Source organism: Diorhabda carinulata, chromosome 4, assembly GCF_026250575.1.
Source record: "Diorhabda carinulata isolate Delta chromosome 4, icDioCari1.1, whole genome shotgun sequence".
Taxonomy (NCBI): domain Eukaryota; kingdom Metazoa; phylum Arthropoda; class Insecta; order Coleoptera; family Chrysomelidae; genus Diorhabda; species Diorhabda carinulata.
In genome coordinates, this window is record NC_079463.1 from 24,388,969 (window position 1) to 24,412,420 (window position 23,452).

Genomic DNA, 23,452 nt, shown 5'->3' on the forward strand with positions numbered 1-23,452 from the left:
GAGAATTAGGGAGTCCTATTTCAAATGCCTTCATCTTTAATAAGTATTTGTGAGTTGCTATATCAGGTAAGTAGTAAAACTGGTAAATGCAAATCGAATATAACCATTGAAAAATGTTATAAGGATATTATATCAACTTACAGATGTATTTCAAACTAAATAATCATCTACAAAGAATAACCTGACAGAAAATAGCAGAAGAAACATCTGCGTACGTGTAATGTCGTTGTGAAGTACTATGTAAGCACGTGTTTAGTAGACTAGGTGAGGAAAAGTCCAAACCAGAATCTTACATTAAGAAGCCAGTATTAAGACTGTGAATTCTTTATAAAAAACTAGACCTAGTTACATCTAGAAAAATACGAACTACTTTAAAAATTAAAACGCAAAAGGATTAAATTTATAAATACTTTGTCAGCATTAATTTCCAGATAAATAAGGTTTTTTTGTAAACACCTTTCAATGAATTTAGTTCGTTCAAAGAATCTAGTAAATCCAATGAATTCAGTTAATTCCACCGTTGAGATTAATTAAGTTCATTCAACCATTTTTAAAATTGTAACTTGTTTTTATTGTGAATAAAATTTTAAAAATAAAGTTTCGCAAGTTAAATATATAACTGGCGTAGTCAGTAGGATTCGTGTCGTGTTATTTTACGCTCTACCGCGATAAAAACTCGACTCCGTATTTTAATACATAGTGCGAATATCTACGATATACGAGGGACAAGAAATAGGACTCAACCTAAGAATTTTAAAAATGAAGTTTTCGACTTTGAAATCGAATGGGTAAACCAAAATGAATCTGTCAAGGTTAAAGAGGTAGAGAGGACGTATATTACCCATTCCTTTACAACACAATCTAATGCTTTATTTCTAGATTTTTTTTGAGATGGATCATTACTCCTCGTTTGAATTCATGTTGCCATGAAGTAGGCACCACAAAAATACGACCTGCATACACTCTCGGGCATAATCAATGTGACCTACAGTTACTCTTAAATAATGATAGTTGTTTGTTAGTAACAAAACCTTTTATTTGGATATATTTTATTATAGTTACGTCGTCGGCGGTGCTATTATACTTATGATCACCCTGAACTTCTGAAAAGACTGCAAGAAGCTGAGCAAAGAAATTGGCTAAAAAAAATAAAATTAAGAAGACAAAATTCCGAACAGATATGAGAATGACAAAAAAAATTAAGGTAATAAGAGACTTAAATTAAGTCATACAATAAGAGATCCTGCAAGAAATCGAGTTAGATGGTGATGATCTGCCACTTTCATTCCATGAAAATAAAAAACGTTCAACCTCACCAAACCTCAGAACAGTCGAATATAAGGATGTAAAATGGAATGAATTGTGAAGATATTTTTGTTTTAGGAAAATATAAAGGGTTTATGAAAGGTACTGCACTGCACTCGCCTGGTTGTATGATTTTAGTGCCTTGATACATAAATAACTATTTTTTAAAATAGTTTACCATTACTCCAACTATCTCTAGTGATTGAGATAGATTGAGACTTAGATTATTAACTATTTATAATATTAAAACACATGAACTCAATCTTGTTTATACACTTTGTCTCTCAAGACGGTCTTGTCTAAAATTTCAGAAAAAGTCCTCTGCGTTAAATCGCACAATTCCGCACTTTCTTGAGACGCAATTTCCAAACTCTTTCCTAAATGAGCATCAAAATGTGATGCCAACGATGCCTGCGACTCGCACACTCTTGCCAGTTGCATAATTAAATTGATGATGTCTTCCGTTAGAGGCGGAAACGCTTCGCTCATTCGCACTAATGCTGGAAGGACAGGTTTGAAGAGTTTTACCCTCTGGGCACTCGAGAGGCCTAAAACAATTTACAAAGTACATATCTCAATATATTTATAACATATAATCATAAAGAATTTTATAACCAAAAATACGTCTATACAATCGATACAAAATCATTCAAAACTGTCATCGAATCATGTACCGAATGATTAATTTTCTGTAATAGTCTTCGTTACAAGTCCGGAAAGTGAGTTTTCGCGGGTGGAGGTAAACGTGCGATTCGTCCTGTGAGCAAAGAGACTTGCAACATACTATTTTTCGGTTGAGGGAAGTAGTCCAGTCAATTTAACTGTTTTTTTTTTCGCCAAATCGCCCAAAAACAGGAAAGTGTCAAAATTATATCAAGTAGTTTCCAAAAAACAAAGCTTCGGTTCAAATTTTTGGACGCAAACTTCAAATTTATGTTCACTGACCCGAAAAAATATAGATGGCGAGAAAATACAAACTACGGCAACGTGATAAAATAGTAACTTAAACACTGTTTAAAAGTAGTACGTACGATTTAAAAACGAAAATGAATCAGTTAAGGATGAGGATAGATCAGACACATCCTTAAAACAGATGAGAATGTCAAAAAGTGGATAACTTCCCGTTCAAAGAGGTTATTGAATACTCTAGACCTCAGTAAGAAACGTAAAAACTTGTACAGGTAAAAACAAATATATTAGATAGAAATTTTTTGATACTATTTCCTGAAATTGAAAAGCCATTAGATAACTGATTTCTTAATCTTATCAGAAATACTTCCACTCATGGATAATGCATTGCTAGCTTCTTCTTAACCTCAATTATTGCAAAAGCACTCCTAACCTATATATAATCAAAACAAAATACTGTAGTATCATTTTTAATCCTTTGTGGGTTAATGAGTTGAATGAGACCGAAATACGTTGCCGTCTACAAAAAAACTGTTTTAATAAAAAGTATCAGTATTCATAGCCTTGTATAGGTTCGCACTACGTATTTGTTTGCTTCATTTATCACCTATCCCGTTCCCTCATGTCAATTGCTAGATTTCGTGCTTGTCCTTGAGTCTCAACATCGCGACTCTACTGCTTTCTTCCACGCGATTTTAGTTATATTTTAATGTAAACAAGTAGGTACATAACCTATCAAAATTAGAACACATAACAAAGCATCACATTCCAGATTAAATATAACAGATATATCACTGGTTTAATCTCTTTTGAAACGCCGTCGTGACCTCTGACATTTTAATCGGTTATGCATAACAAAATTCCACGTCTTTTTTTAAATGGAGGATCGTGCGCGTGCGCTTTGCTATACCGATCCTTTAAATCAATTATTTTTTGCATATTTCGCTCATAATTTCGTTTCTTCGTCTTGCTGAAACAAGTTTTTAATCTGGGGCCTCACTATCAGCCCTGGGATTAAATTCTACAGCTTTTTTCGATTAAGGCGCGTGCGCTTTGCTATACCGACCCTTTAAATCAATTACCTGTTGCATCTTTCTGTCATAATTTCGTTTTTCCAATTGGAGGTAACATTACATTTAATCGACGCTTCTGATCTTCAATGAATCAAGCAAATTTCAGGATTAAACTATGGTTTTATCCATTCAAATCATAATAGCAAACCTTAATCTTTTAGCATTAGAAGAATTGAACAAATTGACAATTTATCTTACCTCCGAGAAGGGCATATAACAAATTAAGCGCCAAAACACACAAATTCAAACTCTTCGGTAAAGCATATTGTAAACTAATGTAGGATAGTAATTGAATTCCGAAAATTTGTTTATTGAGACTTGGCTGTTGCATTAATTCTTGCAAGAAATCCAAACATATGTGCATTGAAGGTACCCCCTTTACTACTATCTCAATCAATTCGCTAGGGTAAGTCTAAAATTAAATAGAAAACAATGAAATCAACATGTCATTAAAGTTAGCAGAGCAATAATTAAATAATTGTGAGTGTTGCTGTAGTGGTAGTGTAAATAGTGTGTTCAGTATGAATATCACCAACGGCTCCAGAAATTCCATCTCAATTATAGACTTGTTTGGACTCGTTAGGGCCTGTATAATTAAATGCTCGACTATTGTCATTTTTTTCGTGACGTATCCAAAAATTTCAGTTTCCGCAGCATTTAATTACACACGCACTAACTAGGCCACAAGAGTCTATAATTCTTCACCTATGATAGTGTTCTGCTGAGAACTCGAAAAAATCATTTTTTCGTGACGTCTAATAAATTTTTTTATATCATTTAATTATGGGCACATTCTAACTCAATTATCTATTGATTTTAGCACATTTAACTTCCCAATTTCTCAAAAACTATCACAGCTGAAAATGTCATAATATGACACTTAACTTTCTGCTTATTTTTTGTCTGCTCATATTGCTTTTCTAACTTCAATGAAATTAAATCAACAATTATACTCACTTGGAAATGGACTAGCTTACATAGCATTGTATCTGCAATGAAAGCCTGATGAAGGTAACTACACACTAGTGATCTAACTTCTTGAAGGGCCCATTGTCTTCCGGGTATTATTTTATCAGACTCGGTTTCTGAACAAGTTTCTATCAACATCTGTATAGCTGCAGCTTCCTGTATATCAAAGCAATATAAAATATTTTCCAATATAATTTATTTACATGCACCATATCCATAAATTTATTAATTTTATTGAAAACTAATGAGAAGACCACCTAAATCAATATAGTGTGTACCAAAAATAATCAAAATTAAATTTTCTCATTACATTCCAGCTTATATTTTATAATGCTTCTTTATATTAATGATAATCTTCTTTATTCGTCTATTATATAAGAGATGAGTCACAATCCTTAAGCAGGACATTGCCAAAGGTTTTTTCAAGTCAACTTCATAGAGAAGCAATGATATTCTCAAATGTAACAGTTGATAAACTGGGATCCTCTTATATAATTGCTATTATACCATTAAAGGAACTAATGGCGTACAGAATTCTAGTTGCTAAGACTTGCAAAGCATGCACATCATGAATAGAATGAGGAAAACCCCCAACAAAGTTCAAAGACTTGTCCGTGTGTGTATTTCTGGAGCTATGAGAACGTGTTCAAGCAAGATATTTCAAATTTTCACAGATCTCATACCTCTTCACCTAGCCCACAAGGTCATCCTCAGAATTTCTCGATCAAGTTTCATCAGTGAATCTTACAATGATGAAAATACTAATGAAATGAAAAGGGAAATATGGGACAAGGAATTCATAAACTTCGAAGAGAAATACCGTTAAATGTTATTTAGATGGTTCAAAAACCATAACATGAGCTATAACTGGTACTAAGCATTCTGCAGAAATACTTTTTAATAATGTGCATTGAAATGAACCTAAAAATGCGAAATAGATATAGTAATTGTCAAAGCCTAGAGGACCCCAATTTCATTGACTCAAAGCTGATATGCAGCTACATGAAAGAACTTGATAAAATAAGGAAGAATAGTAGTCTGGGTCTCTGGTTATAGAGGAATTCAAGACGTGGTCTTCTATTGGGCAAAAACTAACCAAAAAGTTACTTAAGAACTTTGAGATCGCTAGATACAAAAATAATAATAACCTCACTAGCTTCTTTTCATGGCACTCCCGCTGTAGAAAGCACCTGATAAGATAAGCTCTAGCGGAAATTGTAGAATATAGAATCTGTAGTAAGGAGAAAAATTCATCCAGTTTTAGAATGCCTAGTTAACAAACCATGCTAGACAAACAACATGAACAAGCAAGGATTTAACTTCCTCGCATATACAGAATTTTGCCATCTTGGGCGAAAATAAACCAATAAGTTCCCCCAGAACTTTAAGAACGCTAGGTCCAAAAGAATTTGAATCTCAGATCATTCTCACTAGCTTATTTTTAGGGCACTCCCGCCACACAAAGCACCTGATAAGATAAGCTCTAGCAGAAACTAGAATGTCGATTCTGTAACGATAAAGGAAATTTCAATTCACCCAGTACTAGAATGCCTAGTTAACAAGCCAGGAAGACATAAAAGAGCGAGGATCTAACCTTCTTCCATCCATAATTTAGAGAATTTTGGTTCAAGATGGTAAAAAAAATTCCCTCAGAACTTTGAGAATTCTAGATACAAAAAAATCAGAATCTCAGACAGTCCTCATTAGTTTGTTTTTAAGCTCCTGCCAGAGAAATCACCTGATAAGATAAGTTCTAGCAGAAACTAGAATCTAGTTTTTGTAAGAAGAAAGAAAACTTTAATCCATGCAGTTCTAGAATCCTTAGTTAACAAGCCAAGGTAGACAAACAACAAACGAGGATCTAACCTTTTGATAGAGGAACACAATAGATTTTAATGTTGCACTGCACTGCAATATAACATTTAAATAAATGTAATATCTTTAGTTATCTTAATATTGAGAGTAATCTTAATAAAAAAATTGATAAGATTCAATTCGATTTAAAGTTTGAACAAATAAAATGAAAATTAAGACAGTGATTTATCATTAAGTAAGATATTTAATTTTATTTACAAGATTTTTTATGTTTTAAAATATCCACAGGTGATAACAACAAATCTTTCCCGCAGAACGTACAATGGAAAGGTTTGGAATTAGGTTTAACAATTTCAACTTCAACTACTTGTTCATCTTGGTGGCTAATTCTATTCATTTTTCTACATTTACAAAATGTTTCATGTAAAATATTTCCGAATAAGCTAGAGCCCAATCGAGACTTGTTGCAATGTTTGCATATGAATGGCGTATTTGCAACTGTTTCTTCAATTTCATAAGCCCACTGTTCCTGAAGGAGACAACCATAAACGACGTTTTCAGTAACATTTATACCTCCGTATTGGTAATTCTTCGTTATGGGATAATTTTCACAAAAAGGGTTTTTATTGGTTTCTGCAATTTTGTGACTTTCGAATAATTCGCAATCATGGTTATAAAGTTCTTTTAGATCAGCCGGTAATAATCTTTTAATGTTATAACTGATTACTGATGACATATAATCGACTAATTCTTCGGTGAAATAGAAAATATCCTTTTCATCAACTTTTGTGTTCGAGGGATCTTTCAGTTTAGATTCTAATTTGTTTTTCCATTTTTCTCTTAGAGCGATCGCCTTTAATAGTATTGCTTTACCTGAAATAAAATAAAATTGATAAATCATCTCGATTTGATATATGGGTAGATAACGAGAGGGAGAAATAGAGTGCAACAAGGGGAAAAAGCTACATAAATTCTTAACACATTGCTTTGGTCAGAAAAACTCATTTTGGGTGCAATCCACTAAGCACTTACGACAATCGTATTCATGACCACGACCTTTCCCGCTCAATAATTTAGTTAAAAAGTGGAGACGACATTCATTGGAATAGTTTATTATGATTTATTCAGACAGTCTATTTTCCAAGACTGTAGGTTACAAAATGTGAAGAATTTATTTAATATAGTATTCCCCAACTTTTTGTGGCCCATCACCTTTTTTTTTTGGAGGTTGACTAATATCTCTTACCCCCTTTTATTGTAATTATATGACTAATCTTAATTTGAATGGCACACGAAAAAGCTTGTGAAGACTGAAGACGATTGTATGTTGATGGTAGCTGCAGAAGTATAAATATTGAAATATTTCAAGGATTTTTAAGCACAAACTCTGAACAAATTAAACAAATCCTCATCTAGGTATAATAAGAAGTTAGAAAAATTACCTTGTCCAAAATAAGGAGCATCCAAAAGCAAAAAATCGTCCACTACAAATTTAGTAAAAGTTTCATTTGTGGCAACAGTTTTTCCTAATAGTAGTAGAGTCTGTAATGCGGGCATTCTCATCGTATTCACCAAATAAACTTTTTTTGTTTCTAATATTGTTTGATAAACCAATATTTGGTGTTTTCTACTTATCGGCCTCTTACTAAAGTAACCAACTGGTGGTACTTCGATATCGTCATTGTGTAATTCTAATATTTCCGGATCTGTAGCAAAGTAACTATCTGGTCTGAGAAAAAGATAATTTTTATGTTTGGTGTGATATAATCGTTCCAAGACGGTTTTTGAAGAATTAAATTCATCTTCGACAGCTATCTGAGGGTAGAGACCGCTTGTTAAGATTAATTTCAACATCATAAGGTCTTTAAAGCTGTTAGCTGATGCATCATTCAGAAGTTTTTGAAGCCTAAAACAAACTATTTATACAGAAATTGTTCAATAACAAAGTAGTTCGTAATTTAGTTTAGAAAAGAATGAAAATATAAAGAACTAGTCACAAAAAATTACCATTTTAAATTAAAGTAAGACTTGATTAGATGAAAGCATAAAAATTAATGTCCTTTTTTTTCAAATTCTTCTAGTATTATATTAACAGTATGTTTATTTGAAGAAAAAGATAGATTCACCTCTTAAAATCATGAGAAATCCTAAATTCCACATCTCTGATATCTCCTTTTCCATGATCTTCATTTCCAGCATTGTTATCGTGCATTTCATATTTCAATTGTTTTCGATTCCTCGATTTCTCTTCGTTCTTCAATCGATATCGCATCGATTTTAGTTGCTTTAGTTCACCAAACCTTATTGATCTTTCTCCACTACTGAGATCAGGCTCTATTAACTTGGGCAGAAGATCTGCTTCCTGTAGAATTTCTCTAAATTGTTCAATCAATTTTGTCACTTCATAAAATCTCTGCTCCTCTATACATCTACAATAGAAAACCAACAAGCAAGATGGAAATCGAATCTGCTATTTTTCCTCAATACCTTTTTCTAGCCCACGCTTTTGAATTATATCCTCCATCTCTTTTGGAATGATATCCTTTAGCTGGAGTTGATGTTTGCTTTATAGTTAACCATTCCTTGTAAAAATTGAGCAGACTTATAGGATCTCCATGATTCGATTCCAATGGTTTTCTGAGGTCACGAGCTTCCAAATTTCTTTGAGCCTGTTGCGTCAATGGATTTTGTACACTGAGAAGAGATGCTAATGCTAAAACTGCATTTATGTTTCCAAAAACTGTGGAAGTTATCAACATCTTACCTAAAATTGTTTTTTGAATAATAGATTTTATATAAAAAAGTTTATATCAAAGTTTACCTATTGTCAAATCAACAGGTAATTGACTGAGAGAATCCCCTAATTGGGTTAAACATAAACACTCCTTATTTAATTCTAAAGCTCCGATAAATTTCAGTTTTTCCAAACTCTCTTCCAAGCTTTTTGTAGCCGGTTTTTCGATAAAAGGAAAATTTTCAATGTCACTAAGACCCAATGAAATCATATGCAACAGCAATGAGTCTAATGGTACTTGATGAATTTCAGCTGGAGTAAAAGCTTCGAAACTCTTTAGATCGTCTTCAGAATACAAACGGAAACATACACCAGGACCAGTACGACCAGCTCTACCTTAAAATAACAACATACCTTGAAATTTATTCAGACTAACAATTACATAACATAACAATTGAATGTATAAACCGAAAAACACTTAGTTATTAACCTGCTCTTTGTTTGGCACTATCTTGAGATATATTACATTCACTCAACTTGTTAACTCCTAATTGAGTATTATAGCTCATCCTATTAACCTTTCCAGAGTCTATGACAAACCTAATTCCATCAATGGTAACTGACGTTTCTGCTATATTTGTTGAAATGATACATTTACGAACACCTTCAGGGGGATAATCAAATACCTGAAAGAAAAAAAATATATGTATGTCTAGGACTATTTATGGAAGGATGGTAAAACCCCTAGCTACTCTTGGAAATATACAGCAGAAATTCCTCAGCAAAACTGAGTAATTTAAAGAGAACTGTCAAAATTAAGAGCAGAAATACTGGAACTCTTTAATAAAACAAGATCCACTGGAAAAACATGCCAACGCATCTAGAAGAACTTTTCACTATTGCTGTGTGGCAAAAGGGAACTGGAAAACGACATATTTCACTCAATAATTTCATAACATATTATAAAGATGTCTGCAAAGCTGCAGAAGGAATGAGGGTGTGTATATGAGCCAAGAACCAAATACCCTTACTCGAAAGGAACCCATCCTAGTGCTATCCAAGTGAAAGCTCTAGCTATTGGAAGGTGTACACAATTCAGCTTGAACAGGAAAAAAAATATCTATCCTCTCAGTCAGTCAAGCAGCTATAAAAGATCTCAACTCACAAATAATCCAATGAAAGTTGATCATAGAATGTCTGGAAATACTGAATAAACTAGAGGAAGAAAAAAATATTCCCAAGCCCTGGTATTCGGTTTGAATCTAATCATCCTAGTTATCAATGATCTGGGATTGTAAAAACAGTGTGATATGCATGTCCAGCCAAGCTCTAGGCTCTAGCAAATGGTAGATGCAATAGATCTTTCTGGTCTCAGTCAGGTACTTTATTCATATCTTTAAAATTCTCAATTCAATTGGTTTTTAATTGTACTGAGCTTACCTTGTCTTGTTCTTCCAATGACAATGTACTGTGTAATATCAGAACGATCCAATTCTTTTTCAATTGGCTATATTCTGTAATGGCATCTGCTAATACTGAAATTTCTGAAAAACCGTTAAGGAATATCAGCATGTCACCTTTTTGACTTGGTAGATACTTTTCATCGATCATTTGTAATATTTGCAAGTAAGGAGTACAATCTAGTTTGTCTTTTTTTCTTTCGAAAGGATCTTTTACTATTGGTCTATATCGGATATCAATTGGATATAGCCTTCCAGGTACTTGTATTACTTGAATGTTTTCTTCAGAAAAATATTTTGAAAATAGTTCAATGTTTATTGTTGCTGACATCAGTATTAATTTAAAATTGTCCCTTTGACTGAGTAAACATTTCATTATGCCTACAAATAAATTGTAAGTTGAAAAGAATTTGAAAAAACATATAGAGTATACCACTTTGAGCTGAATTAGAAGCTATTGATAATATTATTCTGAAAATTTGTATATGTGAATATTCCAAGAAATTCGTTTCAGTTTAAATATATTATGTTGTCAAAAACTTCCGTTTATACACAAAGTGGATCCCAACATCAATTTTTAAAACTTTGTGTTTCTAATATACATACGAAGAATTTCTATATAAGTTCATTTGGAATATTATATGTTAAACCGTTGCAGTTTTTAAATATTTAATTTTTCATAGTGGCTGAGTATAATAAGTCGACCTTCCTATGCTTTGTTGACCTAACCCAAGCTTTCGACAGGATAAACTCATAGACGTTATATGCATATTACTGGAAGAACAAGTCAACAAAAAAGTGATACAAATAGTCAAAGAATTTAACTCACTAAATCGTACAAAAATACAGCACGACAACACACTCACATATGACATTCCAATAACAGTCTAGTTCTAGACCACATAATGAAAGGAGTGAAAACTCCAGGATGCATTATGATAAGTAGCAAGTTTTGAATTGTATGCTACGCAGATGATGCTGTCCTCATAGCAGAAGATGAAGACAACAAATGCTTTTCAGATTCAATCAAATGGCAGAAGAAATCTTCCCCAAGCTTTTACAATAATAACACCTGCATCTTCCTAAATTTTTTCTAAAAAATTATAGGATAGCTAAGAAATTGGCGATAAATTTGGATATCTCGAAAATTATGCAACTCACTTTTCAAAACTGACAACCCCATTATTTCTCAATAGTGGATTCTACACTAAAAATGGGAATTTATGCTTACAATCCTATATCTGAATTGAATGGTTATTGTGGAGAAACTATAAAATTTCCATGTGTATTCAGATGAACAATTCATCCAATAGAAACATTTATACACATTATGAGACAGTATAAGGACAAATTTGTTGATCATGTTGACCACTTAATATAACAATGTTTAGTCATTAGTTATCTGATATAAGCTAAAGTAAAATCTTTACTTGGCAGCCAATTTGATTCAATAGAACTGTTTTTTTAAAATAATGTAAGTTAAATTCAGACACTCAAAATTATAAACCAAACCAATTTGCAATGATTCTAATATATATATATATATATATATATATATATATATATATATATATATATATATATATATATATATATATATATATATATTCAGACATCTGAATTATTTATAGACAATAATAGTTAAATATTTACATATAACAGTGTGTTCCTTTTAAAATAACAAAGTTTCAGATCCATTTAAGTCTAACTATAAGACATTTGAAAATATTTTATCTTAAACAAAATTGTGATATAGAAGTTTCCAGAAAAAAATTACCACTAGTTTCTAACATTAATGTCAAATCAGCTCAATGTATGTATGAATAAGACTTACCCATCAAAAAATCTCCATGCAAATTTCTCTCATGTACTTCATCCAAGACAATAACATCATATGATTCCAATGTTTCTTTTTCAGAGGCTTGTCTCATGAGAAGCCCTTCTGTCATAAATATTATTTTTGTATCACTTCTTTTAGTTTTTTCAAATCTAATTTGATAACCAACTGTATTTTTATAATCGGTCAAAGTTTCATATGCAACTCTTTTTGCTAAACTCACACATGCTATTCTTCTTGGTTGCGTACATACAATTTTTTTGTATCCAGCTTCTAGAACATATTGTGGAACTTGTGTTGATTTTCCACAGCCTGTATCACCAGCTATTAAAATTACTCTGCATTCTTTTAATTTCTGTATAATTTCATCTCTGTGTTGGGCTATGGGAAGATCGTTTTGGAATGATTTTAATTTCTTCAGTTTAGAAAAGGAAGTTTTCTGTTGAAAGTCTTGATATATTCTTATAACAAGCAAAAAATCTTTAAAATCTGCTTCATTTATTTCCACTCTATGACCTTTTCTATCCAAAACTGGCAGGGTCTCATATAATACGGAAGCACTGTCTATCAAGTCTATATTCAACAATTTACTTTTATCTACATCTGGTTTTCGTAAAGTTTGTACCGATTCATATTTCTCGTAAAACTTCCAAAAATCGTCAATTTTACTAATGTTTGTTTGTTCTTCCAGGAAACGATAAAGTTCAGATTTATAGTCTGTAATAATCTTTTTCTTTCGAGGCTCCCTTTCTCCTGGGGATCTAGATCTTCTTCGTTTATATCGACTTTTATCATATTTACGGTTATGATAATCCATATACAATTAATTAATAAGTTGTATATTTATAATTCGCTTTTTATATTTAACACTTTCACTATTTACAATGCATACGCAAATTAAAGGTTATGTTGCACTTGTCACTGTCAAACATAGCTCTGTTAGCGGATCACGCACCAGCAACCGAACGGAACTTTTAGTCCTAAAAAAATCTGAATACCGCTAAAACATTTTCGAAATTGATGTGATCCGTATATATAGAGCTGTTACTAAAAATTCAAACTGAACAAACCCCGAACGACAAATTCGATAATACACATATCAGTCCTTAAAATGGTTCGGAATTAACTCGGCGAACAAAGCGTATCCACAGTACTCTGCACTGAACATACCTTAGAGTATGTACTGTGGTTCTATGTCCGTCGACAGTGCCGTCTCTGCCCAAATTAATGTATGAATTTATTTTTATTAAAAATTGTATGAATGGATTATAATTATTTACTTAGTAGTTGTTGTTGTTGGAAAATTACAAACGCAATTAAACACAACAATCATCAAAATATTTTTTAAGCATATAAATGGATATGGTGCAATATGAAAAATAATCTTCAGAATATATTTAATAATCAAAAACTTACCTGTGCAGCAATGCAAGCTCTACACATATCTTCTCTATCGCTTTCGTTCACAACTTGTCCGGAATAATCTAATTTTAAATTCGATTGTAAATGCTGCATTAATTGGCTTCGAGATGATGCCAAACTGGCCCTTAATACTCTTAGAACGATCGCATACATTGGAGCACATCGGAAAACTCTTTCATCACATCTCATTATCTGAAAATTCATCGGTGATGATGAAATAGAAGATGGGATCCCAATAAAAAAATTTTTAAGAGTGGTTTTTGCTTTCTTTTTGTTCAATTTTGTAAATTAGTGTATTTTGTGGAATGAAAAATTATGAGGGAAATTCGTTAGTCAAGCCATAAAAGAAAAAGATCTGCGGTGATACTTACCTGTAGAGGATCTTCAGCGACATCAATTCTAGTCAAATTGGAAAAATCATCAACTAGACTATTTACCGTTAATACCCACAATCTCCTTGGCAATACTGTATTCAATCTGAACCAAACGTCTTTGTATAAATCCTGCAAATACCTCGGTACGTTATCGTCCAAAAATCTCCTGGAATTCTGAGCGAATATCTCAACAAACGGCCAAATATCTATAGCTTCTTGTTTTAATAATAACTGTAGAAGCTTCGCACATTTTAAAGGATTGGTTTCCGTTTCGCCTAAAGCTTCCACTACTGATAATTCGGTGATATGTGTGGGTTTGTATTCTGTATGAATGGCCATATCGTCCAGCCAATCTTCTACTAAAGTTAAATGAGGAAAGTGCGTTGCCAGTAACTTCAACAATGGACCAAAGAGACCTTTAAATAATATAAAAATATGTATATATTTCAAGATCGCGTCTGACAGAGTTAAGATAATACATGTTAATCGAATCTAAAGTTTAGTGGAGGATGCGCCAGGTACTTTTTGTATTTTTTTAAAGTTCTGTTTATTTGTTTGTGGCTTATTTACCTTGTTGTCGTGACTGTTTTTGTGGAGACAATTTCTAAAAAGGTCTTTTTGTTCGTTTACGGAAAATTAGAGATTTCCAACAAATCGAGGATTCTAGAATATGATGATAGTGTATATAAATCGAGTCTAACAGCTAGACTTTATAAATAATTTGGTGTCATAGTGATAGTGAAAAATAAACTAGACGGTGAATTCAAATAAATTAGATAATAGTTTAATAATAAATGCAAGTCAATAGTTTAGTAAGTGTTAGAGTATAAATGAGATGAGATACACAGTGTGTATAAAAATTGTAACATTACAATACTTATAATGTAAGAGCAAAATTGAGAATGGAAATTAGAATAAATGAAACCAAAGACAATGAAAACGGAATGGATACTTAGATCAAACAAAGGAACTGAGAGCAAAAGGAAGAAAAACTTTATAGGAAGATGGTAAATTATATAAAAGAGTGGTAGAAATGGGTACAAAAGAGACTAAGAAGATTAAGATGCCAAGTCATGTGTTCTTCAGAAATTATTGTGAATGATTATTTGGTAAGAATGTTTTTGTAATTAGAAAATAGAGCAGCACTTTTGAATAGGTTACACATAAAAAAAGGAAAAATGGTCACTACTATGTTAAAGATAAATTTTAGTATATAATTTTTATTACATACTATTGGTTACTAATTTATATTCAAAAAAACAACTGTACCTGAGTAAGAACTTTGATCCTTCTGGGCGTGGTGTAGTAGATACTTTATTGGTAGTTCCGACATAAATTCAGGAGTGTATTTTTTTATTTTTCTACCACTAACGGCTAAAGTATGAGCGTTATTTAACCGACAATCTTCATAAAGTAACAAATAATACAATAGAAGAAGCTGTGGTGTTAGACTTGTATTATCCACCACCACATCTTGATATTCAGAATTTAGATCGAATTCCATATTGAAGATAGATTGTTTCTGATCAAAATATTGCCCGAAAATTGAACTTTGAAATACCTATAAACAAATCCAATCATTATTGCATTATTGCTCAACATCTAAAGACAATTACTACAAGAGCGAGAGCCCGGAGTCTACGAGACATGTTAAAATATAAATACTAGTCAAAGGTTCGCAATAAAAAGGCTCATTAACGTTATAGTCTTTTCATTAAAGCACGAAATCGGGTAAAATAAAATAACGAGAAACCATGTTCCTTGGCGTTGAGGGTCAGACACGAAGAAGTCGTCTAACATTTGCACATAATCCTCTAAATCTACTGTAACTGTGCTTCTCGTTTCATCTTTCTAAAAAGTAAAGGTCTATAATTCCTCGCGCTGACATCGTAGCCTTTAGGCGAATGTAGGAGTTTCTGATGTTTGTGTGGCAATTTTTCTTTGTTGACGTGTCCTTTAAGATAAAAATGACCTTCATTCGAAAACAAGGCTTCAATTCTTGCACCAACTGATGATCTATCTAACAGCACGCTTCCGAATAGACAAGTCAGGTTTGTCACGATGATCTTCTAACTACTCGACCCATTTTCTAATGAGTTAAGCACCTGACGTATCATTGCAGAATTTTCTACGCGCTACAATCGCCGAATTAACATTTTTGTGAAATTCTCGCATGCACAATGCACGGTCTGCTTCCGAGAAACGACTGAATCCTCCACAGCCAGGCTTTGGATTGAATTACCTCCCGCATCACTCGGAATAGCTAGGTCGGCATAAGTCGGACAACAAAGTTGCATTAAGAGAAAAAATGGCACGTCGGTATTGAATTTCGGCTCTTGCCATTCGCGTTATCTACTGTCGGAGTACAAATGATTCTTCTTAGAGGGACAGACAGCTTCTATCGTCTGTGATGCTCTTAGATGTTCTTGGCCGCGCGTGCGCTACACTGATGAAATCAGCGTGTCCTTTTTGGCCAAGCGGCCCGGTTAGACCGCTGAACCTCCTTCGTGTTGATTATTTCCCTGTCCTTTGTACACACCCCCCGTCACGACACATAATCCAGGCATATTTAATTCCTCTTCAACTAAGACTTGAGGATTCTGGTCGTTCAATAACATATTAAGGCTCTATATCCCCACTACATATTGGTTCGGCTGCTCAATTAACTGCAAACCAGCGCTACATATTTTCGTTATTTGTTACATATACCGGTCGTCCAAAAAGCGGCGCGTCGTCAACAGAGCCCGTTTTTAAAAATTTTTGCAACAATTCGGTAGCGGCGATTTCGAAAATTTTTGTTGGAATTCGGTAAACATAGTTTCGTAATTCGCAGATACGATGTAACAAAAAAAGATAACTATTCCTTATAGCGTGTACTTGTATCGGTTATTCATTCTGAAAACGCGTCTACTCGACTAGCACTTGTTATCATGACTCTTTGAAACACGAGCATGTTTCGTTTTAATCCTTTTGGACAGCGTTGCCAGACTTTGAGGGTTGTCGAACTTATACCGATTTTTCGAAAGAGTTGCCCGACTTATGCCGACTACTGTATAAATACATGGATGAGTACGAAAAAGTAGTAGAGACGACGAAGTTCTATACAGATAATGGAACGAACCGGGTTCTTTTTAATGTAAGTTTTGTTATTTTTTAAACACTAACCTTCCTGATTTCGTTCTCCGTTAAAGGTTTATTAGTGTATTCGGTATTTTTGGCATTTGGTACAATTATGCTATTAACGTAAACTTCAATCAACATCCTGAGAACAGGATGCAATGGACTCACGCTCGTACAAATCTGTTTGTAAATCCATTTCTTAATATTAACATTGTGTTTAGCGAACGCTCTGGATTTCAACAGTTGATGGATACAATGGATCGGAAGAAAACCTAGAATTTATATAAACGTATATAAAAAAATAGAGAAAAAATGTTTTCTAAATATCAAATGGCTTTACCTGTCATGTTGGCGTTTAACGAATTAGTTACTGGTACTTTAACAGCGTGCGCGGTAACGACTTGTTCGGAAAAAATTTCTTGTGTAAAAACTTGTTTCATTCTCGTCATGTTGTTATTTCTAATTGCTATTTTCATGCCAAGCGTTGAACATACCAGATCGCAGATGGCGCTCAATTGATTACTGTGAAAGTGAATCGCCATTAATAGTAACATTTCTCCAAATGAGGCAGTAACACCGCTGGTCGATTCAAAGTAAGCCTCTTCTTTAACTAACCATTGTACCTGAAACAATATTCCATCATTGATAGATCCTAAAGTTAGATTCTTTAGCTCCAAGTGTTGAGGCAATTAATTAGAGTATAGTAGAGTAGACCATAATTTTTTTTTTAATCAATTAGGAATATGCAATGCAAAATTATTTTACAAACTCACCCATTCGATGCTACGTCTTTCGTGTTCAGGTAAAAGAATCAAAGAAGGACAAGCTATTAACATACATAATCCAATAGATACGAATCGAACACCGGCCGGAGTAGGATTTGGATGGGAAGTCAAAAGCTGAACTATTAAATTGACCTCTTCATCTTGGAACCTAGAATTGAAAATTATAAATAAAAATTAGAGATCTAGTTAAAATTTTATTATGGGTTGTACGTTTACAATAGGGATTCCCATTGGGGGTCGAAAACGATTTTCCAGTGGTCGACTTAAACGAAATCTGGACATATCGAAGGCTTTTGACAGGGTTTGGTATGTCAACCTTTAGAATAATTTAAGATCGGTTAGGTTTATCGTTCTTATTCATCAACTGCTTCAGTAATTTTCTCAAATACCGATCTATCCAGATCGATTTGGATGGACAGCCCCCAGAAAGGTTTCATGTCAATAGGTATGTGCTTGTCATCTACTCTCTTTTTCCAATGATCTACTAGACAAAAATAAGCCGCCTCTAGCAGCCAAAGGCAGCAACACCATCAATAATAAAACATTCTGGAGTGTGGTGGAATCAATTTGATTGAGTTCAATGCAGCAAAAACCCAGGATACTCAGGATTTGGTCCTATCTAGACAGAAGACATCACCTATCTAGACAGATGTTCAAGATTAATATCCACAGGTCTCTATATGGCAGGCACCAATCGAACTACTCGAGTGTAATAGGATTTACCCTCTTGTGCTTGATTTTTAATTTAAAAAAATGGATAGTTAGACATAAGGATTAAGTAACAATCAAATTACCCTCGTCAGGGGGTAAACCCCACGTTGAGAAACATTAGGTTAATGTGTATTGTGTTGTCATTCTTTCCCACTTTTAAGGCTATATTACTGTGTAATCGACTGTATATGTCACATTTTTTAACTAGATTTGTATCTTCAAGAAAAAGATTCGTTGGATAGAATTTGGTAGGACAAGGAAAATTTTTATAGGAGGGTTTGTTGGGGTAAGCCCTGATATAGCATTTGCTCCTCTGCAGGGCCTGGGGTTGTGTTTGCCAACTTTTCTAGGGGACGAAAGGCGAAGATTTAGGGTTTTTGGCTAGAAGAAATCGAAAAGAGAACTTGCAAGTAAAAACGGTTCCTCTCGGTTTGGTTTTATTTTAATTTTTTTTTTAATTTTTGTTCATTGTAATTTTAATAGGGTGAACTTACTTTATAGCAGCAATACCTCTGAGTGCACAAAAAAGTCGCAATAATGCTGAAGCTTGTACAACCATTATGTCTGGCAATTCTCCTTCGGAAGAAGCGTTTATTATATGTAACAAACGTCTTTGTAATTCTTCTCTAAGTTGTTGTAAGGCGTTGCTGGAGACTTCACCTTTTCTCTTTTGTCCAGTTCGAATGAACAGAGCTATCCAATTTCTAAAATAAAATTAATACAGTTGAACATCGTAAATCCGTACTTCTAAAACTCTGTCTTCAGTATATTCATCTAAATTTTACATTTTTAGCACAATACAAGCTTCCACTATTCGAGTGTCCAGTCCACGTGAACACTAGCAAATCTCTGACATACCGTCTACTTACAATCATACTTAGGACTTACGAAGTTGCTGTTACACCTGAATATCCAATTTCTAAGAGCTTTTGGTAAATTCGTTTTGCTGCTGATTGATTTTTGACGTTTGACCACGACGGTGTAATTGAAACCAGCCTGTAGTGCTACAATTTGAGTGGACTCAATAGGTGTAGAATCTGTACTAACAGGTAGTTACCTCAATTTAATTTAAATAGATAATTACTAAATCAATAAGAATTACTAATTGTTTTAATAAAGAATAAGTTAACCAATATAATAAAATAACAGAAAATAATTAAAAATGTGGAAAGACGTTATCAAAAAAAAACTTTATTTCATTAATTTTGGCCACTGAAATAACCTTTGGAGCCGGTTCTCCTTTTTCAGTCCATTGTTTTCATTGTTATGAAGGTAAACTGTTCGTATATCGCCAACGGTTCCAGAAATACCAACTTAGGACGTTTAGCGAATCTGCAAATCGACTTGTTGATGGTTCATCTCGAAGCTATAGTTACTATATACTTTATTGTTCACAAAACTTTTATTCAAGAATAATTTGACCTTTAATAAAACGCAAACTTGCACAGCTCACAAATAACTACTGACCGTTAACCGGAAACCCTACTAGAAGTACCTACCTGAAGATTATAGAAAAAATCTTTCTCATTATGTATAATACCCTATTTACGTTCATTATTTTCTCAGTATTATTCATTATTGTAACTGATTTTACTTAGGAATAAATGTTTACGATTCAGTTCACAGTGGGGCGTCTCTTATTTTTTTGTGAAGATTTTCACTATTTTTGTTTATTGAGTCTTGATTTTTTCTTATATTAGGTTCTAGATTTAAATCTAAGGAGTGGGATGATTGATGTAAGTTAAGAGAAAAGGAATTATCAAAACCAATACCTGATAGCCTGATCATTTCCCAATAATAATCCAGAGATAAACGCCACCATATCACTTTCTAAATCACATATATCATTCTTGTTATTATGCTCCATGGATAAGGTTATAGCCAATGCGGGCATTCTACATAATTCCACACATTTACTTCTTATAGATAAAGCTTGATGTGGATTCATTTTGCAAATAAGAGAAATCGCATTAATTCTAATGATGCTCGAGATGCTTTCCTCTTGTTTTTCTCCAGTTTGTATAAGATACGTTGTCACTAAAATTAAATTTGATAATTAATTATTCTAAATGCAATTATGTTAAGGGGGTATTCTGGTCAAGGAGTTGACATGACATCTCAAATTCTACCTGTTTCCTCGGAAATTTGGTGGAAATCTTTTTTATATATTTTTCTGCCTTGGATTTAAAAAAAATTCAATATGGAGTATTTTTAAGAAATTCGAAAAGTTCAAAAAAGAGGCAAAAAAAATTATATTTCATATGGCACTATCTGTGAATTTTTTTGGCTAAGGTCAATACGATAGCGACATCTTTACAGATTAAGTAGTTTACAAATTTTTTCGTTCCAGACAATTACAAGATCTGGAATCATGTCAACCATGGTGCACCATTTTTTTTAGCACCCACTTTACCAGCCTGTAATTTATTGAAATTCTGATTTTTTTTTTCACAATTTTTTTTATTTTCTTAAAAAGTCAATAAATATCATATAAAATAATGGATTGTAAAATGCATAATATTTAAATGTAGTCGTCTATAATAAGAAAAAAGGACCAAAAAACTATAACAAGGGGACCCAAAACTGCCATTTTCAACTATTTTATTATTGCTCATACTTAGTTGACCAATTTAAAGATTTTTCAATAACATCATCAGGGATTTTGGGTTAGGAGATTACTTTTGGTCTACAAGAAGGAAAACAGATCATACTAAGTTGATATATTCCTCTCCAACTGGAGAAGCAATCTTTCTTCAACAAATATTTTTGAAACCAAAAGGAAAGTAATTTTTTAACCAGATTTATGATAACTCTTCAGAACAATCTGTGTATATCTTTACCTTTGTTCTTAAACAGATTCATTATTCTTATATACTTTAACAATGATAATATATGAGAAATTCACAGAAGAAAGATAATTTATATTTTATTAGTTACCTTCTTTAAAAGAATCTGGAAAGTTGGCGACAATCCTACAAATAATAGATGGACCATTATGTACATGTAACAATGTTTCTACTATTGTACAAATATTCAGAGTAGTCGGCAACTCTGCTAATGCTATACATATTATATCTGACAATTCTTCTGCAAAAATATCATTATCAAACAGTTCTGATGACTTCATGTATGTTTCGCGGTCAGATGTTGACTCTGTTCCATCTTGAATTTGCGATTGAATAAAAAGAAGTTCCCCCAGTAGTATGCTCAATCGACGAGTCATGTCGCTTCTTTCATACTCCAGAGCCATACTAGTATTAGATAAATTACCAATTAAAATTGAATCATTGAGTAGAGTATTTCCTGTAATAAAACTCGAATGAACCATATATATTAAAAGTTAATAATTTATATATACCTTTCTGTCGTAATTGCTGTTCTTTTTTGACATCAATTTCTAATTTATGAAAATCTATTGAAAGTAAGGCAACTATAGAATTCACTAATTCCATTCCAGAAACGATTGTTAATATCGTCATTTTCATATTCATGCATTTTCTGGATGTATCGAGCGGCGAAATTAGTCCCATTCTAACCAAACACGGTAAAACTGGACGTATTTCGTGTTCGCTACATTTTGCTAGCTCTTCGACGTTAACGTGTTGAATAGCTCGAAAAACTTTCGGATCCACTCCTAAAAAGAATATATCATTTTATTATTCAATTAATAATAATATCATGGACCTCACCTTTTTTAAAAGTCATTTTTATACATTATAGTATACAATTGAAAAACAAAACACAAACTATAACCCTAATGTACAATATTATTAGTTTCTTCTTCGTTTCTGTCAGAATTATGTCTTGTATTTTTAGGGATGAATACATACAGGCCCGAAAGAACGAAATATCTCCATTTTCTATATAATATATATTATATAGACAATGCCTTGAACGACTGGTATCATCATTTAGTTATTTGTATATGTTGTATATATTGTGTGTAAATTTGACAATAGATTGTATTGTAGTTCACCTCTATAGAATCGAAACTCAACGCCATCTAGTTGCACGTGATTTTCGCCAATATTTAATTGTCTACTTATCCAAATCCAAGCATCATAGCCTTTATTTTCATCATGTTCTATGAGGTTGGCTCTTGGTAGCTGCACTGGAACTGTACTGAAGTGGGCCAGTTCATGAGTGTAAAGAATTAGTTCGATCGCATACAAAGAACGATATCGTGCAGAGAGCAATGGAGCATTGGTTGATTGAGGTTATTTGATGTGATTCAGGCTTTGCAGTATTAACAATAACGAAAAACGATTTAGTACTTTTTGATATTTTACATTCTTCCGATGTCGAAGATCTAGTGCCACCGTTGTCAGATTACATTTGCACTGCACCCAGTGAACTGGGTGAACTAGTTCTCTTGCACTGCTACTAAGAACAGCGACACTAGTGCTGGTTCTGCTATAAAGAACGCTTTATTGTACACTTCCAGAACTAGTTCTGCCAGTGTAGCTACCAAGAACAAACCTCTGATTCGTGTACTAAAAACCGACGCAAGAATACATTGAGCCCACAGTTCTGCTATGAGGTTATTAAGAGCCAATAAAAGCCAAGGACGCCAGATTGTAGGCGGGGTATAAATGTGCGATTTATTTAAATTTGAGACATTGGAAAAATTATCACGTTCTTAATTAAAAGTAGGCAAAATATGAAAGCAAAGTCAATTAAAAACTTACTTTTTCAGCTAGATTTAAAATTTTTGTTAAATTTGGGATTCTGGCATACGCTCGAATCTCCAATCGAGCGACGGCAACGTTTCATTCTTGAGCTATTCATCATTAAAATTTAAAGCCATATCACTGTAATATATTCTGTGACCATATTCTTAGGATTTACCCATCTGTTAAATGAAACCAGCTTACTTTAAGAATTTTATACGTTTAAAAAGGTACAGAGCCTTCTTTAAAACAAATGAAATTGAAATAA

At 33.0% G+C, this 23,452-nt stretch overlaps 1 protein-coding gene across 3 annotated transcripts; it reads right to left on the reverse strand.

Moving 5' to 3' along the window:
- Positions 1-547: 547 nt before the first annotated feature.
- LOC130893123 (integrator complex subunit 2-like) lies at positions 548-22,518 on the reverse strand. 3 transcript variants are annotated; one of them, XM_057798932.1, is made up of 14 exons: positions 22,204-22,518; positions 21,873-22,148; positions 21,452-21,817; positions 20,287-20,551; positions 19,009-19,218; positions 17,792-17,951; positions 17,359-17,641; positions 17,064-17,290; positions 15,168-15,459; positions 13,896-14,314; positions 13,519-13,716; positions 4,245-4,412; positions 3,486-3,699; positions 548-1,853 (listed from the first exon to the last, which is right to left on the reverse strand). In XM_057798932.1, the coding sequence occupies exons 1-14, from the start codon at positions 22,217-22,219 to the stop codon at positions 1,564-1,566; spliced, it is 3,384 nt and encodes a 1,127-aa protein (XP_057654915.1). In that variant the 5' UTR covers positions 22,220-22,518; the 3' UTR covers positions 548-1,563. The 3 variants fall into 3 exon arrangements, with proteins under 3 accessions (XP_057654915.1, XP_057654914.1, XP_057654917.1); XM_057798934.1 differs by lacking the exons at positions 548-1,853; positions 3,486-3,699; positions 4,245-4,412 and adding an exon at positions 7,811-7,977 and having other exon boundaries at positions 22,204-22,274; XM_057798931.1 differs by lacking the exons at positions 548-1,853; positions 3,486-3,699; positions 4,245-4,412; ... (9 more) ...; positions 21,873-22,148; positions 22,204-22,518 and adding exons at positions 6,296-6,944; positions 7,514-7,977; positions 8,198-8,500; ... (3 more) ...; positions 10,246-10,646; positions 12,100-13,226.
- Positions 22,519-23,452: the final 934 nt, after the last annotated feature.